This window comes from Leopardus geoffroyi, chromosome B1 (assembly GCF_018350155.1).
Source record: "Leopardus geoffroyi isolate Oge1 chromosome B1, O.geoffroyi_Oge1_pat1.0, whole genome shotgun sequence".
Lineage (NCBI taxonomy): Eukaryota > Metazoa > Chordata > Mammalia > Carnivora > Felidae > Leopardus > Leopardus geoffroyi.
This window is the reverse complement of record NC_059327.1, coordinates 135,759,139-135,778,539: the sequence shown is the minus strand read 5'-3', so window position 1 is coordinate 135,778,539 and position 19,401 is coordinate 135,759,139. Positions and strand designations below refer to the sequence as shown.

At 37.9% G+C, this 19,401-nt stretch overlaps 1 protein-coding gene across 13 annotated transcripts in view; it reads right to left on the bottom strand.

Moving 5' to 3' along the window:
* The window catches only part of WDFY3 (WD repeat and FYVE domain containing 3), a 279,628-nt gene that overhangs the window by 177,533 nt on the left and 82,694 nt on the right, over positions 1 to 19,401 (bottom strand). For 10 of the 13 annotated variants that reach the window (XM_045473464.1, XM_045473465.1, XM_045473460.1 and 7 more), the window contains one exon: positions 9,814 to 10,024. In XM_045473464.1, coding sequence (XP_045329420.1) covers positions 9,814 to 9,993 — 180 coding nt within the window. In that variant the 5' untranslated portion in view covers positions 9,994 to 10,024. Of the gene's footprint in view, positions 1 to 9,813; positions 10,025 to 11,428; positions 11,632 to 19,401 lie in introns of all 13 variants that reach the window. The other 3 variants (XM_045473462.1, XM_045473463.1, XM_045473461.1) reach the window with 1 other exon arrangement.

Here is a 19,401-nt window from a genome sequence, read left to right as displayed (position 1 = left end):
TCACCTGTTATTAAGACCCATATTCTTTCACAAACAAACTGGAGCCAGATAAGAAATTGAGAAGCCAAGGGGCACCTGGGCGGCTCAGTCGGTTGAGCATCCAACTCTCGATTTTGGCTCAGGTCATAATCTCACGGTTTGTGGGATCAAGCCCCAAACCTGGCCCTGTGCTGTCAGCCCCCAGACTGGGGTTATCTGGGAATTTTCTCTTTCCCTCTCACCCTGCCCTTTCCTACTCTCTCTTTGTCTCTTCTCCACTCTTTTTCTCCATCTCTTTCCCCCCTTTCTCTCTCTCTCTCAAATAAACTTCAAAAAAAAAAAAAAAAAAGAAATTGAAAAGCCTAATGACACATGCTTTAAATTTAAATTTAAATAATGCAGAATAGCCATTCTACAGAGATGTATGTAACTGCTGTCTATAAAAATTATGTTTCTCAGGCAATTAGGTCTTTTGCCAAATTGACCTAAATTAGGCAAATATTTCTAAGACTCAGAATATAGAAATATATATTTTGTTCCTAAGAATTAAGAGCTATTTTATTCTGAAGAGTTATTAAGACAACTTCATAAAATAAATAGATCATTGCTTAGTATAAGGATATGGTTATTCAAGCAGTCTTCATGCTAGGTGAATAATACATTGTTAAAAATGCAACTTACTTTTCACACGAATCCTGATTATTTGCCGCTTTATTTCCCTAAGAAACTTTTTCAAAAGATAGGTCTTTCTTGAACTGACCACTCCAAAATCACTATTATGGAAAAAGAGTTAAGTCTTATCTGCTAATCTGAAGTGAACAACTATTGCTTCTTTGACATAAGCAATTTTTAGTCTAGTGATTCATTCTTTCATTTATTCACTCATAAATATTTATTACTCTCCTGCATATGTTTGGAGTCATGAGTACAAAGGTAAATAGAGAGTTGTGAATACAAAGGTAAATAAAGCAAAGAGGATTCCTGTGCCCATGGAGTTCACTTTTTAGTACAGGACACAAACATTAGGAATGAAAATTACACTGGTGATATGTTATAAAAGAAGTAAACAGGGTAATGGGAGGGGAATGACAGCCTGTTGTGGGGAAAGGCTGTCAGAGAAGGTCTCTCTCAGAAGAGGCAGACATGGTAGGGTGACACTGAATGATGAGACAAAGTCACAATTCAGACTGCCTGAGAGAGAGGGTTCGGGCAGCGAGAAGAGCTGTGGTAAGACCTCCAAGTGGATGCGAGACTTGGGTAGGTGAGGAATTGAGAGGCTGATGAGGCTGGAATGTTTTTTATGAGATGGAAAATGTGCAACATAAGGCTGCAAAGAAGAGAGTAGTTTTTCTGTGATTAACTTCAACAATTAAATCTAAAAATATTAGGTATGTATTCAACCACCTTCCACAAATAATGGTATTTCCTGAAAATACACAATGCTTCAGTCATGTACTAAAATGCGTGCTACAGAGGATAGAATATGGAGCTGGGAGCCAGAGGAGGCCTGGGGTCTTCTCACCCACAGAAACTACAGGTCCAATTCTTCTGGTTCTCCATTTCCCCATCAGCCAAGGAAGAGAACTAAGCAAGAGACTGACAGGTAATACATTCAACTCAGAAGAAATGAATTCTACAACACACACGTGAGATTCATAACTCAGAATAAAAGAAACAAACAGCAGTGAGGAATAAACATGCCGTCTAGTAAATTTGATAAAAAATAATAGTTACCATGAAATGAGCATTTATAATGTGCGTAGCACTAGTCAAATACTTGACATGTAATGCCATTTAATCTCATAAAATCCTATACAGTGTCCTCGTTGTATGGATAAGGAAACTACTAAAGCTTAGAGAAGTTAAACAACCTAACCCAGGAGGTAGTGGAGACAGAATTTAAAATTAGGTCTGATTCCAAGCCATGTTCTTAATCGCTCAGTACTATATTGTCTCAATTAAACTCCCCATGAACCCTATCACTGTCACTTTATACAGTTTCACCTTAGGAGAGGAACAGCATGCACAGACCCCTTTTCAGAAGAGTCATTTTGAATATCCACCTTGATTACAGAAAGTTTCCTGGCATTTCCTCACCTAAATATTTCTGACATACTCAGGGAGAATAAATTAATAGTGTTTTTTAATGGCATGCACAAAACAGGAACACAATATATATTTGTTGCTGAGTGAAGTTACTCAAAAATGTATTAAATACGATTAATAAAAGAGAGGTTGGAACTTTTATAATGTTTTCTAAAATGGTGTTTTCTTTCCTAAACATATGTAATATCTAAAATTAAGTTACAGAGTAATGACCATCAGTAGTCTTGGAATAATTTCCGGATTTTAAAAATTAATACTGAAGATAAAATTGTATTATTTCAAATTGTTAATGACTCCTCTCATTAATATAAATAAATAGGAAAACACATATATGCTCCTTATTTCTAAGAAGGACCAAAAGTCAGGAGAAAAGAAACTGAGATGGCTCAGTCCCTTTGTCTCCTTTGGGATATGCCTGCCTCATGAGAACATGCACTCTTATCTGCTCTGCATGGGGCTTGTAACTGCCAAGTTTTGCCAATGAATGGGTAAGAAAATATAGCTATTTCAGATATGAATTTAGCAAATCCTTCGTGGCACAGACCTAAGCTACATTCTCCAATATCAACTGTATTGGTATTACGGTATAAGAACTAAGCTGTATATATGTAAACACAAAGCTGTAAAAATGTAAATAGTTCATCTGTCTGACTCCAGATCTCTCATTTGGTTCTAAACTTGAGTATTCTTCCTTTAAAGCCAATAATTCAAAAAGTAAAGGTCAGGGCAGCTGGGTGGCTCAGTTGATTAAGCGTCTTTTGATTTCAGTTCTGGTCATGACCTTGCCATTCGTGGGATAGAGCCACACATTGTGCTCTGCGCTGATAGCGTGGAGCCTGCTTGGGATTCTCGGTATCCCTCTCTCTGCCCCTCCCCACTCACATTCACACTCTCAAAAATAAAAAAATAAAAGTAAAGCAAGATAAAATAAAAAGTAAAGGTCAGTTGTAAGGGATAAAAAAAGAAAAACAACATTCAATTTAGGTGCTTTTCAAATATAAATAATTCAAAAACAAGGGAAGTTTCTAAAAGAAGACCTAGTTAATAAAATTATATTTTAAAAGACAAAATGAAGTGGGCCCCTGGGGTGGCTCAGGTGGTTGAGCATCCAACTTCATCTCAGGTCATGATCACGCAGTTCAAGAGTTCAAGGCGCACATCAGGCTTTCTCTGCTGTCAGCGCGGAGCCCACTTCGGATCCTCTGTCTCCTTCTCTCTCTGGCCCTCCCTTGCTCACTCTCTCAAAAATAAACAAACATTAAAAAAAATAATAAAATAAAACCCACAATGACGTCTGATAACATATGCCATGGTAATTAACAATGGCAGTTAATTTTTAGATGACTAAAATGTCATTCGTTTTTGAATAGTTTAAACCAAGTATTTTCTCAATAAGCTTTTGTTCTTACGACTAAAACAGTTAATTATTTTTAAGAATGCTGGATAAACGTTATTCAGTTATTCTCAGACTCCGCCAGAATCTTTCAGATCAGACAATCCGTGAGAGGGAGGACAGCAGCAGCCTCCTTGCAGGACTGTGATAAAGACCACAGGAGGCAGCTGACGACCTCAGCGTGAGCCCTGGCCCAGAAAAAGGACTCAACACATGTCATTTCTCAACGTGTGTCTCTTAAAGTCAAAAATCACATACTGAAATAACACTACTGACCACTTTTTTTTTTTTTTTTTTAATTTTTTTTTTCAACGTTTATTTATTTTTGGGACAGAGAGAGAGCATGAACGGGGGAGGGGCAGAGAGAGAGGGAGACACAGAATCAGAAACAGGCTCCAGGCTCTGAGCCATCAGCCCAGAGCCTGACGCGGGGCTCAAACTCACGGACCGCGAGATCGTGACCTGGCTGAAGTCGGACGCTTAACCGACTGCGCCACCCAGGCGCCCCTACTGACCACGTTTTAAAAATGATTCTGTAGATAGATGAATGCCCATGTGTAGCAACAATATGGTTTATTTACAATTTAGCACGAATCAAGCAAAGTCTCAAAAATTGATAGTATGATTCATTTTTATTTATTTTTTTAATTTTTTCTATATATATTTATTTATTTTTGAGAGACAGAGTGAGACAAAGTGAGAGTGGGGGAGGGGCAGAGAGAGAGAGGGAGACACACGATAGGAAACAGGCTCCAGGCTCTGAGCTGTCACCCCAGAGCCTGATGCGGGGCTTGAACTCACGGACCGTGAGATCATGACCTGAGCTGAAGTCGGATGCCCAACCAACTGAGTCACCCAGGCGCCCCAGTATGATTCATTTTTAGCAATCATGGTAGGAATTCTAGAGCCCTACTGAGCTCTTTTATCAAACCTACTTCTTAGCAATAGAGTGTTCGTGTATAAATGGTTGAACGTGAAATAAATATGCCTATATATTTCAAAACTTAATGGATGGGATGTCTTATCTAAAGACAATTGTAGTTTGTTAATAATAATCCAACAAACACTGTTTATATATTTTTTAAATTGGTCACAATGTTCCAGAAATAACTTCCAATCTTTTCATTAGTTAAAAGCTGACTGACCTTTATGATATTTAAATCACTCACTGTTTTAGAGACATAAGGCAATGCATATCTATGTGCTTTTACTCAGGCAATTAAAATTTTTTGACTTGACATAGGTCAATGGAACAGAATAGAACACTCAGAAATGGACCCACAACTATATGGCCAACTAATCTTTGACAAAGCAGGAAAGAATATCCAATGGAAAAAAAGAGGCTCTTCAACAAATCTGGGAAAACTGGATAGCAACATGCAGAAGAATGAAACTGGACCACTTTCTTACACAATACACAAAAATAAATACAAAATGGATGAAAGACCTAAATGTGAGACAAGAAACCATCAAAATCCTAGAGGAGAACACAGGCAACAACCTCACTGACCTCAGCCTTAGCAACTTTACTAGACACATTGCCAGAGGCAAGGGAAACAAAAGCAAACATGAACTATTGGGACCTCATCAAGATAAAAAGTTTCTGGACAGTAAAGGAAATAATCAACAACTATAAAAAACAGCTGTGGAATGGGAGAAGTTATCAGTAAATGGAATATCTGGTAAAGGGTTACTATCCAAAATACAAAGGAACTTAGTAAACTCAACACCAAAAAAAAAAAAAAAAAAAAAAAAAAAAAATCTGTGAAGAAATGGGCAGAAGACACGAATAGACACTTTTCCAAAGAAGACATCCAGTTGGCTAACAGACATGAAAAGATGCTCAACATCACTCATCGTCAGGGAAATACAAATCAACACTATGATGAGATACCACCTCACACCTATCAGAATGGCTCAAATTAACAACACACAAAATAACAGATGTTGGCGAGGATGTGGAGAAAGGGAAACCCTCTTGCACTGCTGGTGGGACTGCAAACTGGTACAGCCATTCCGGAAAACGGTATGGAGGTTCATCAAAAATGTTAAAAATAGAACTACTCTACGATCCAGCAATTGCACTACTAGGTATTTACCCGAAGGACACAAAAATACAGATTCAAAGGGGTACATGTACCCCGGTGTTTACAGCAGCACTATCAATAATAGCCGAACTATGGAAAGAGCCCAAATGTCCATCGACTGATGAATGGATAAAGATGTGGTATGTATAATGGAATATTACTCAGCCATCAAAACAAATGAAATGTTGCCATTTGCAATGATGTGGATAGATGCAGAATGTATTATACTAAGCAAAATAAGTCAGAGAAAGACAAATATCGTGATTTCACTCATATGTGGAATTTAAGACACAAAACAGATGAACATATGGGAAGGGTAAAAAAAAAAAAAAAAAAAAAAGATTGAGAGAGAGAGAGCAGGAAACAAACCATAAGAGACTATTAACTATAAAGAACTGAGGGCTGATGAAGGGAAGTAGGTGAGGGATGGGCTAGATGCGGGATGGGCATTAAGTAGGGCACTTGTTGGAATGAGCACTGGGTGTTTGTTGTATGTAAGTGATGAACCACTGAATTCTACTCTTGAAACTGATATTGCACTATATGTTAACTAAAATTTAAATAAAAATTTGAAGAAATTTTAAATTAAAAATAAAAACTTAACTTGAAAGAAATGACAAACATAGGACACAAGAGAACTACATCAAACAGTCTAAGCAATACAGCATCTCAAGTCTACTTTAAAAAAAAGACAAAACACAAATATTTATATGATTCTTCCAGTCTAAGCCTCATGTGGGCTGGCTGTAGAAGCCTAACTGATGAAATACATCGGATACATATGTAGAATATTACTTAATTTATGTTAATATCCGAGAATAACAACTGTCCTAACTATCCTCCACATTATCATCACTTTGTAAATGTGTGTAAGTCTGAGAGGAGGAAATAACCTCAAACTATTCAGTGGGCAATAGTACAGGACACTGAGGTAAAACAAAAATAAAAAGATTAAAAAAAAAGAAACAACTTCCCAGAACTGATTCCAATAAAAATTAATGACTGTTACCTCACCAGGGCTTGAAAAAATGGCTTGTCCATAATCAGTTCTTTCCCTCGTTTTCAAAACAGCTATTTTAGGGGCGCCTGGGTGGCGCAGTCGGTTAAGCGTCCGACTTCAGCCAGGTCACGATCTCGCGGTCCGTGAGTTCGAGCCCCGCGTCGGGCTCTGAGCTGATGGCTCAGAGCCTGGAGCCTGTTTCCGATTCTGTGTCTCCCTCTCTCTCTGCCCCTCCCCCGTTCATGCTCTGTCTCTCTCTGTCCCAAAAATAAATAAACGTTGAAAAAAAAAAAAAAGAAAAGAAAACAGCTATTTTAAACCTTTCCCCACTTCTCGTGTTCCTATTCTACCATCTCCGCCCTGCATCATTCTCAGCCTCTTCTTTCATAGATTAAAAAAATGAACATCCTCTAAATGTATTAATGTTTGCACCCTCTCTTCTATTCTACCCAACCTGATGGGTGACATGTGAACTGATCTCACTATGTTCCTCCTTGTACTCCTGCCCTTCTGCCTTACCAGCCCAGCAAAACCTTAATCCCAATAAACAACGTACCTGTCTGCCTCCTCTACTTTTACTTACACACCTGCTACTGAGTACCTGCAAGAGAAAAATCACACACCCACAAGGATAAGATCCAGTACAAATTTATCATCTCCAACTGTTACTGGACCCTCAATATCCTTCAATTCTTTTACTATCCCTTTCAACTATCTCTCTCATTTTCCTTCATTATTATTCCAAACCATCACACTTTCCTTAAGCCCAACTCATCTTACTCCAAGGCTCTTAACTGGCCACATCTTCTGTTGATGACTACAAGAAATCAAGGTCATCAAGCAAGATCTTATTCAACTTCCCACCTCCTTAACTACAATCATATTCACACCCAACAAGATGTGCTCTCCTCTAGGATGAAATAAGTATTTTTCTCTTGCTGAAGACTCACCTGTCCCCCCCACCCCCGCCCCTATAATTTGACTCCATGCTCTCCTCCCTCAATCAATTTCATTCTTGGAATTTTCCAAATTTCCTCCTCTGCTGGTTTCTCCCCTTCTCTTTACGAACCTGGATTTCCTCCATCTTTACAAACAAAGCAAAACACTGGAAACATCCAGAAAAAACCCACCCTTTTGTAGCCAAGTTGACGTCCATCTATCTCTTTTGTTCTCTCTTTTTTCAAATTTCTATAAGCCCAGTATATTATTTACTGTCTCTTTTCATCTTCCATTCACTCCTCAACTCGCTGTTTTCTGGTTCCACCATTCTAGTAAATTACTACTCTCTCTTTTCTTATATTTACCTTTTGAACTCCATAATCACCCCCTCCTGATCCCTTTTGTGCTGACCAGCTCCTATTCTGTATTCTTTATGGGTTCCCCTCCTTTCATTAGACATTCGTACTCTCCATGATTCATCCTTAGCCTATTGCTCTTCTCACTTGGCATTATAAGCCATGAGCAATCTCTATCCCCTTCCAGGGTTTCAACTACCCCATCTGTGCCAGAGTCCAAAAAGCACATATCCAGCCAAATCCCCTACCTGAGCTTCTAATTGCCTACTGAATACATCCACGTGGGAAGCTTGCAAATAGTTCAGACTCAATGATCCAAACTGAATCTATCTTTTTAATCTTTCTTTCTCAACTACTGGGAAAAACATTCACCCAGTTTCCCAAATTAGAAAGCTAGGAGAGAGCTTGCCTTGGTTCCTTCTACTCTGATTCTATTGCTTAAAAAACTTCATTGGCTCTCCATGCCTCCAGGAAAAAGTATTAGCTCCTAATACAACATATAAACCCATCATGACAAGCCTCCTATCAATCTTGACAGTCTTATTTTGGCTCTTCCTCACATAAAATCAGTTTCTTCAACTCCTTATAGATGCTGGCACATATTAGAATGTTTGTTGCCTTTCATCTTAACTCATACTTTAGCCTCTTACGCTAATTACTTTCTTTGTTAATTTAGCCCAGTTAATTCCAATTGTGCTAATGCTTATCTTTTTTTTTTTTTTTTTTTTTCAACGTTTATTTATTTTTGGGACAGAGAGAGACAGAGCATGAACGGGGGAGGGGCAGAGAGAGAGGGAGACACAGAATCGGAAACAGGCTCCAGGCTCTGAGCCATCAGCCCAGAGCCTGATGCGGGGCTCGAACTCACGGACCGTGAGATCGTGACCTGGCTGAAGTCGGACGCTTAACCGACTGCGCCACCCAGGCGCCCCTAATGCTTATCTTTTAATGCCTCATGAATCACATCACATTCTTGAAGGAGACTTCCTTCCCCAGATCCCTACATACTTAAAGACAACTTTCTTTTTTTTTTTTTTTTTTTTTTAATTTTTTTTTTTCAACATTTATTTATTTTTGGGACAGAGAGAGACAGAGCATGAACGGGGGAGGGGCAGAGAGAGAGGGAGACACAGAATCAGAAACAGGCTCCAGGCTCTGAGCCATCAGCCCAGAGCCTGACGCGGGGCTCGAACTCACGGACCGCGAGATCGTGACCTGGCTGAAGTCGGACGCTTAACCGACTGCGCCACCCAGGCGCCCCTAAAGACAACTTTCTTTTCAGGGGTGCCCTTCAGTGCTAAAAGAGCTAAAGGTCACAGCAGCATTTGGCAGCGGAGAGTGGTGGGGCATCTAGAAGCCCTATGGAACCACCTGACCTTTTCAACCATGTACCTGTATACCTTCGATAAAAATTTAAAAATTACTTTAAATAACCCCACCAAGATTGCTCCATGTAATCAACTTGACAAAATACATTTAAAAATTAACTCTATTTAGAGTCTCTAGAGCCTACATCTATCCTCTTTCAAAATCTCTTACAGAAAACCTGCCAAACAACAAAGCAAACTGAGATGATTGTGTACAGTATACAAAACACTTGGGCAATTAATTACACCATTTGGTGCAATAAACCATCAATTCAAAAAACACTGGAAATAACAAGTAGTAATTTACAACCTATCCCCCTTCCAACACTCAACCCAACCATTATAAGAACATTTTACAGAATGCTCTGTCTTCCTTTTATCTATTAGAACTAAACGGAGTTCACTCTGACCAGGCCTCAGATCAAGTCGCATGGCTTGAAAGCAAATTGAAAGGAAGGTACGAAAACATCAAGCTTCTTAAAAACTCATTCTAGTATTTTCTTCCTACCTGTAATTTATTAGAACCTTGAAATTTCTGCAGTGCCACCCAGTCCTGGAAGGCCTGGGCTTGGCAACCTGGACCTACCCTGTTAAACACTGGCAGCATCATGTACAGCTTCTCCTCTTGTTCCTTCTGAGTCATGTGCCGGGGAGGGTGGCACAGCTCAGTGAAGAGTCGGCGGAGGTGCATCAGTCCTAAGGCATTGTCTTGGGGGCTGCACTCCTCCTGCCTCGGTCGCCCCATGATCCTCTTCACCATGTTCATCTTGGCTGGTGGGTGATAAACTCTTCTAATTCTGTGGGAAGAAGTTCATACACAAAATGTCATCATCTTGACCAGGTCAAGAGCTTAGAAAAGGCCAGAAAAAACACAAAATTCTATTTGAAAGGTCTCTTCTACTTCTTTAAATAGAAAAGGTAGAGAGGCAAAGGTAATTTTGATAAGTCTCCCTGACAAATTAGGAATCATGGCACCCAATATTCCTACTGGCTTTGACACAATTTGTACAAAATGTAAAATATTAATTGAACAAGTATCAAATGTTTCCAATTAAACAGTCATTATGAAGCACAACAAATAAAGGGATCACATATCTCACTACTAATATGCTGTTTAATAGCTGAGTATATGTAAAAGAATGAAGACTAGAAAGTTCACCCTCACCTCAAACATCAAAACAACAATGAAACCCACCCCTCAAAACATGAAGCTTTTTATTTATTTTTAAGTTTATTTATTTATTTTTGAGGGGGGGGGGGCAATAGCCCAAGTAAGCTCTGCACTGTCAGCGCGGAGCCTGACGCGGGGCTCAAACCAACCAATCGTGAGATTATTACCTGAGCTGAAACCAAGAGCCGGATGCTTAATTGACTGAATCACCCAGGGACCCCTGAAACCTTCTACTTTTAATTATTTAATTTTTTTTTCTATATGAAGGATTACAGTTTGGGTACCTGTTTGAAGAGTCTACTTTGTTACAGTCTGAAAACATGTAGATTAAAACAAATGATATCCCAATATATTTTACAAATCATAAGACGACAGTAAATTTTTTCATATAACTGAAGACCACTTTTTCAAACCGTACTTTGAAACCCTTTGGCAGGTCATGTTAATTCATTTAGTGGATCGTAATAAGCATTAAAAAAATGAAACAGAAGAACACATATAGTATGGTTGATTATTATTCCATGAAACTTATTTTAGGTAATTCATGCATACCAAATCACAACATAAAATGTATCCCTGGCTAGAGCTGCAGTTAAAAAATAAATAAAACAACCACTGGGTTAGAATATGTAATAGAATCAATAACACTAAGCATTCAGGAAGAACTATCAGCCCTTTTCAACTACCATGAACTGCGCCAGCAATTAGCCAATTTCAGACACAAAAACAGGGCATCTTACAAAAGAAACCAGGAAAGTTGGGAGGACACTATGAATATACAGAATTTAGATAAAAAGCAATTTGCTTTCTAATCTGTAGAAAAGCAGGAATAGCCTGAAGATTAATTTTTAATTTTGCTTCATAACCACATAAGCCAGTAGACCATTTCTTAAGGAATGAAAGATTACTGCAAGGCTAGAGCTTTACTTACTAAACTTCTGTCCACTGATTTTTAAAACTCTAAGAACTGGCATCTTAAACATGCTTGCTCTTGAGAATTTTGAGTGAATTCCATATTGGCCACGGGTACCTGGTTATGCACTCTAGCCGACTGCAACAGGAGGCATGGGGTGACTCATATTAGGTGAGGAGTAGACAGACACTGCCTAGAGAGCTCTGCCGAGGGCTCATCTGTGTTGAGGGGTTGCTGTGCGGAGAGCACTCAGTATATTCTGAGGGGTCCAATCGTGGGGCAGGGTGCTAAGACACACAGGCAAACGGCCAAGAGAACCTCTAAACCACAAAATGAAAAACAAAAGGTAGTTTAGTTCAAAGCTGTTTAACATATTTCACTCTTGGAAAATACATAAGTCCTCCAGTTATAAAGATTTCAACAAATATATTCAAATAGCCTATGTGGTATTTACAGTCCTGGAGAGTCCCAGAACAAAAATAAAATTTGAAGTAAATTATAAAACTTATGGTAATTAGCTAACATTTTAGAGTATGCTTATCTCTGCTCTTTTTCCTTAGCCCATATCTAGAGTTCAATAATCTGGACAGTCCTGGCGAGGATTTAGGAGATTCACGTTCCCCTAACACTTCAAAAAGTTTCTTTAAGCAAAAGATCCCAACTTTCCAAGGGATCCATGTCATTTTTTAAAAAGTCACATAGTACTCTAAATTAGAGCCTCCAAGCACTTTCAGACCTTCTCCTTTGCTTTTCATTCTAACTTAAGCAAGTGGATGGAAGAGAGGATTAACTCCACCTTTAAGCAAGACCCTGAGACAAGAGCAACTTGCTCAAAATCTCACAGTAATAAGGAACTGGATGAGAATCCATGCCTCCCACCTCCCGTTCAAGTACCCTTCCGGCTTACTCCTATTCACGTGCCTATTTTAAATTATTCAATTCTTGGAAACTGACACTCTAGCATGTTTGTTTATCACCAAGCAGCAGTTACAATGGGAAAGAAATCTTTTATTTTTCTTAAAAGTCTAAACTAACAAACTTTCATTAAAAAAAAAAAAAAACAAAAACCCACACTATCACGTAACGACCAACATTAACTAGATGCAATAATGCTATTGTACTGTCTCTATTTAAGATTTATCTGATACAAAAGGATATATATCAATCAGCTAAGTAGGTTTACTGGTATTTCTCACTAAGATAATTGCAGCAATGGAAAAAATTCAGATTCCTCTTTTTTTTCCAAACTTACCAAGAAACACTTAAGCATATTAGATTGCTGGTTCATTGCTTTATTTCCACTCCAATATTCATATTTAAAGTAGTATTCAGACCAAGAACTATCATGTTTACAATACTCCTCAGCAGTGAAAGACTAAAAAGAATAAGCACTTTTCAGTCAAACCTGTACAAACATACCCGTATGAAATAGGTAACTTCAGGTGAACCCCCTTGAATCCTGGGTTTCTCTCATCTGTAAAATCTTTCCTCACAGCCTTTTGGTTATGCATACTAAAAGAACTTCATTTCTATTACGTGCCAAGCACATTAGTTACACTCAACAATTCTTTTTTCTTTCTTTATAGCTTAATCACGAAACATTTAATCCTTTTCATTTACATTTTTAGTTACTTCAGCAAGGAAGGAAACAGTTTAATCCGTTACAGTATTAGGTTTTAGAGATTTACACAATGATAAAACATTAACAAAATATTTATTCCTTTGTTAGATGCTCAATAAGAGGCTTATAAAGTAATATAGAAGAGATGCAAAATATAATAATAATAATAATAATAATAATAATAATAACAATAATAATAATAATATACCACAGAATGATTATTCTGGAGGTAATGTTATTAGAGGTTTTCAAAATATTTATAAAGATTATTCTTTATAAGAACTGGTTTTCTAATACAAACCCTATTTTGTTTCACAAGGGAAAAGTGTTTGTACTGCCATCCTGCCAACAGGGGGTTATTTAAATAGCAATGAGATAATTACTGCAATGAGCCCAGACAGTATTTCTTATTCTAATCTCCTATGTTAATGCTTGAAAATTCCAGACACTTTAACCTTCTCCCCACACCCCACCCCCCACCAAAAGTCTTTAAGAAGTCTGCCATTATTTAAATTATAGAAGGGTATAAAACAAAGAAATAGCCTACATTTAAAAAAATATATTTGTCAAGTAACTAGCTGCCTCTGAGCAGCTCAGCTAAAAGCTTAAAATAGCTTTTCTAAATAGCCCCTTAATTCCACAAGAGAAAAAACAAATATCTCACATTGCTAAGAGATATCAAAGAATTACTAGCAATTTCTCAGCTTTTTATTTTGTTCTTAAACTTTCTGTGGAAAAAAAAACCTATTTTTTTTCTTCACTGTAAAGAGTACAAGCAAAACTTCTTACACTTTTGAAGAGTAAAGGACAAAACTTGGAGAGGTTCCCCATGAACTGGGTCTATAACCCAACAATCTAACATATATGTACACTGAAAAAGATCTATTAAAAAAAAAAAAAAAAGAAAAAGAGAAAAAGACCTACAGATACAGTCCTAAATTAGAATTTAACTTTTCTGCCTGTTGAAGCATTTTTTGCCTTACAAGGACACTTGTTATCAGATTGTAGCCTCATCTGTAAGATATTATAAGGTCAGCGACCTCACTTATATGGCAAAATATAATTACTTAAGACCTATTCCCAATATCCCTTCACCCTTCCCAGCCCATCTGTACACTCATCATCTATACACATACTGGACAACTTCTCAAAGCATCTTTTTGCTGTGCTTAATTTTCTCTCTTCATAGGCAAAAGCATATTCCAAAGTCAAAAGCAACTCCCATCCATTTAGGAACATTTCACATATGATTTCCAAGTACAAGCAGCCATTTTTGACATCTCCCTGACACCATTCTTGAACCCCTACTTCTAACAGGCTGCACTGCTGTTTTGAGAACTCCAAAGGCAAATTTACTCTAATAGTTAAATGGCAGTTGGAGTATTTGATATGATGAATCCAGTGTAATTAAATTATATTATGGAATAAATAAATAAATAAAATAAATTTTATAGGCTTACCTGAAATCCCCAGCACTCTCTGAAAGTGTATTTTCACGCAAATTGCATTCTGAATTTTGTAAAACACCCACAAAAGTATATAGCACGATGCTTCTGTAGTTGAAGGTTGCCTAATACCAACACATTTTTGCATTCTACATACCTCCACTTAATTCTAGTACAAGCCATTCAGCTCTGTCATCATTTACCAATATCCTCAGTGGATGGCACAGTGCACTGACCTCAGCAGTGAGATGCATATTAGCAGGTCCCAAACCTTCAGGGCCATAACCCTAAACCTACCACCACTAGGAATTTCTCTACTTCTCAAATTGCAAATTGTGAAATCTCACTCTAAGATCCTAATTTTCAAAACCTCTGCCTTTCTCACCCCCTAAACCTGTGGTCTTTACTGAAAATGATACACTGTCAGAAAGTCATTTACATAACAAAAGGAAGAGGAATGTCAGAGAAGGAATAAAGTTAAAATAAAATTTTATTCTTTTTCTTAATTCAAGTATAATTAATATACAGTGTTACATTGGTTTCAAGTATACAATAGAGTGATTCAACAATTCCATACATTGCTCACCAAGATTAGTGTACTGTTGGGGTACCTACATGGCTCAGTCAGTTAAGCATCCAACTCTTGATTTTGGCTCAGATCATGATCTCATGGTTTGTGAGCTTAAGCCCCATATTGGGCTCTGCATTGACAGTGTGGAGCCTGCTGAGGATTCTCTCTCCCCGCCCCTCCCCTGCTTGTTCGCACATGTACTCTCTCTTTCTCACAAAATGAATAAACTTAAAACACACATTAAAAAAAAAAAAGATTAGTTGTACTCTTGATCCCCATCACCTATTTAAAGTTTTTTTTAATGTTTATTTTTTTGCGAGGGAGAGAGAGACAGACAGCAAACGGGGGAGGGGCAGAGAGAGGGTAACAATCCGAAGCAGGCTCAAGGCTCTGAGCTGTCAGCACAGACCCCAATGTGGGGCTGGAACTCGCGAACCGTGAGATCACTACCTGAGCCAAAGTCAGATGCTCAACCAACTGAGCCACCCAGGCACCCCAATCCCCCTCACTTATTTAACCCATCACCCCTACCTCACCTCCAGTAACCATCAGTTTGTTCTCTATAGTTATCAGTTGGGGTTTTTTTTCTTTTTTGTTTTGCTTCTTAAATTCCACATTATGAGTGAAATTGTATGGTATTTATCTTTCTCTGACTTATTTCATTTAGCATTATATCCTCTAGCTTCAACCATGTTGTTGCAAATGGCAACATTTCACTCTTTTTTAATGGTGGAGTAATATTCCACTGTATATATACACCACACCTCCTTTATCCATTCACTTATGGACAGACACCTGGGTTGCTTCCATATCCTGGCCATTATAAATAATGCTGCAATAAACAAAGGGGTCCATATATCTTTTCAAATTAGTGTTTTCATTTTCTTTGGGTAAATACTTACTAGTGAAATTACTGGATCATATGGCATTTCCAGTTTTAAGTTGTTTGAGGACCCTTCATACTGTTTTCCTTAGGGGCTGCACCAGCTTGCATACAGTGTGCAAGGATTCCCTTTTCTCCACGTCCTTGCCAGTACTTGTTATTTCTTGTGTTTTTGATTTTAGCCATTCTGACGTATGAGGTGATATCTCATTGTGGTTTTGATTGCATTTCTCTGATGATCAGTGATGTTGAGCATCTTTTCATTTGTCTGCTGGCCATATGTATGTCTTTGTGGAAACATGTCTACTCATGTGTCCTGACCATTTTTAATTGTATTATTTGTTTTTTTGGTGATGAGTTGTGTTAGTTCTTTATTATGTTTTGGGTTTGTTTGTTTTTTTAAGCTTATTTATTCTGACAGAGAGTGCAAGTGGGGGAGGGACAGAGAGAGGTAGGGAGAGAGAGTCCCATACAGGCTCCATACTGTCAGTGGGCGTCTGCTGTGGGGCTCAAACTCACGAAGCATGACATCATAACCTGAGTGGAAACCAAGAGTTGGACGCTTAACTGACTGAGCCACCCAGGCGCCCCTATATATTTTGTGTATTATTAACCCCTCACCAGATACAGAATTTGCAAATATCTTCTCCCATTCAGTTGGTTGTCTTTTTATTAAGTTGACTGTTTCTTTTGCTGTACAAAAACTTTTAATTTTGGTGTAATCTTTGATTATTCTTAATTGATCTAAGAATTGTTTTTAAAATAATAATAGTAATACTGTATTGTGAATTAATGAGATGAATGACAGCAATCTCATAAAGGGACAGGAGGGAGGAATTAGGAATAATGTAGTAAGATACCTGTATTATACCTTAATAATAGTGTTACTTGTAGGCAGATAAAGATTAGTAAAAAATTCATACTCTAAGGCAACCACTAACTTTTTTTAAAATAAAAGTAATTGATATGCCGAGAGAAGATAAAATGAAATCATGTTAAAACCAATTAAAACTAGAAAAGGCAGAAAAGGATGGGGGAAACAAAGAACAAATGCAACAAAGAGGAAAATTAAAAATATGACAGATATTAATCCAACTAGATCAATAATCACTTTAGATCTGAATAGTCTAAATGCACCAATTAAAAGATAAGAGGCTATCACAGGGGATTAAAAAATACATCCCAACTACATGGTGTCTACAAGAAAGTTACTTTTTTGAAAAAAATTTTTTTAACGTTTACTTATTTTTGAGACAGAGAGAGACAGAGCATGAACGGGGGAGGGTCAGAGAGAGAGAGGGAGACACAGAATCTGAAATAGGCTCCAGGCTCTGAGCAGTCAGCACAGAGCCCGACGCAGGGCTCGAACTCGCGGACTGCGAGATCATGACCTGAGCCGAAGTTGGACGCCTAACCGACTGAGCCACCCAGGCGCCCCAAGAAAGTCACTTTAAATGTAAATAATAGTAAAGCCTTGGATTGCAAGTAAGTTGTTCTGTGAGCATCCCACAAGATGAGCCAACATTTCTAATAAATTTTAACTTGACAAATGAGCGATGTCTTGCAATACAAGTAGTACAAGATGCCAAATGTCACATGATCACAACTGAGCCAATGGTTCTTCTTTCACTGTGGGATTGTGGGTGATATTCTCCCATGCTCAGATGCTTGGTATCAGGCCGTGGTGTCTGGCAGAAATCAGTGATTTTTCAGAACACTGGAAGGTGCCCACAACTGACACTGGTGTATTTTTTGTCACTTCAAAGTACCTATGGACACTCTTTTGCTTTTCCATACAAGAATAAGCTTAGGAATGCTTTGCTTCATTCTAGGTCAGGCTACCTGCAGGACACAGACCCTTTCCTCTGCTGCCTTATTGCCAGTTACACTAAATACAGTATATGACAAGAGTTTAATACTGTACTGTAGTCAACATCCGTTAGTGATAGTGAAAGTCATCTTACACAATGACCCTCCTTTCTGTTGTCTCCCTCACACCAGCCACCAAAATTTTCAAAGATAAGTGCGGGTTGATTTTTTTATTTTTCTTTATATTTTATATTATATTACAGTATTGTAATCATTTTTATATGAGTATTACAGGGTTGTGGAATGAATCATCTGAGTCTCCATTATTTTGTAAGGGGAAATTCACTTTGATATACAAGTGCTTTGGATTACAAGCATATTTCTGGAATGAATTGTGCTCGCAAACCAAGGTTTTACTGTAATCAGACAAGTTAAAAGTAAAGAGATGGAGAAAGATACACAATGCTAACTTCAGAAGAAAGCTGAAGTAGCTATATTAATTTTAGACAACAGTCTTTAGAACAAGGAAAAATATCAGAGATAAAGAGGGTCATGACAATACTGACAAAAGGGTCAATTCTCCAAGAAGGTAACAATCCTTAACATGTATGAGCCTAACCAAGAGTATCAACCAACGTAAGGCAAAAAACTGATAGAATCAGGGGTGCCTGGGTGGCTCAGTCGGTTGAGTGTCTGACTCTTGGTTTCAGCTCAGGTCGTGATCTCATGGCTCGTGGGTTTGAGCCCTACATTGGGCTCTGCACTGACAGCATGGAGCCTGCTTTGAATTCTCTGTCTCCCTTCTCTCTCTGCCCCTCCCCTGCTCATGCACTCTGGCTCTCTATCTCAAAAATAAACAAACAAACATTTAAAACTGATAGAATCAAAGGGAGAAAGAGTCTTCAACAGCTCTCCTACAATAATTGACAGATCAGGGATCAGGTGTGCAGGAAATCAATAGAGACAGTTTACTGAACAGTACTATCAATCAATTGGATCCACAGTTGATATTTATAGAACACTCTATCCAACAAGAGAATACACATTCTTCTCAAACTCACATGGGACATACTTCAGGATAAATCACACATTGTGCCATAAATACACTTTAAAAATTTTAGAACAAAGTATGTTCTAAAATTACAATGGAATTAAACAGAAAATCAGTAACATAAGACAGCTAGAAAGGCCAAATATTTAAAATTAAATAATACCCCCTTATTTTATTTTAGAGAGAGAGAGAGAGAGAGCAAATGCAAGGAGGCGAGAGCAAAGGAAGAAAGAGAATCTCAAGCAGGCTTGAAGCTCGGCATGGAGCCAAACACAGGGCTTGATCCTAGGACACTGGGATCATGACCTGAGCTGAAATCAAGAGTTGGACGCTCATCCAACTGAGCCACCCAGGCGCCCCAAATAACACACCTTTAAATAACACATGGAAGAAGTATCAAGAAAAATTTACAAACATTTTGAACAAAATGAAAATACAACTTGTCAAAATGTATAAAATACAGTGAAAGATGTTTTTCGAGGGACATTTGTAGCACTCACTACATAGATTACAAAAGAAAAAAGAGCTAAAATTCTACCTTAGGAAAGGAGAAAAAGAAGAACAATTTAAACTTCAAGAAATGGAAGGAAATAACAAATTAGGGCAAAAAACAATGAAACTAAAAACAGAAAAACAATATAAGGATAAAAAAGCTGTTTCTTTGAAATAATCTATAAAATTAGTCTAAATCTCATTAACATGTGACTGGT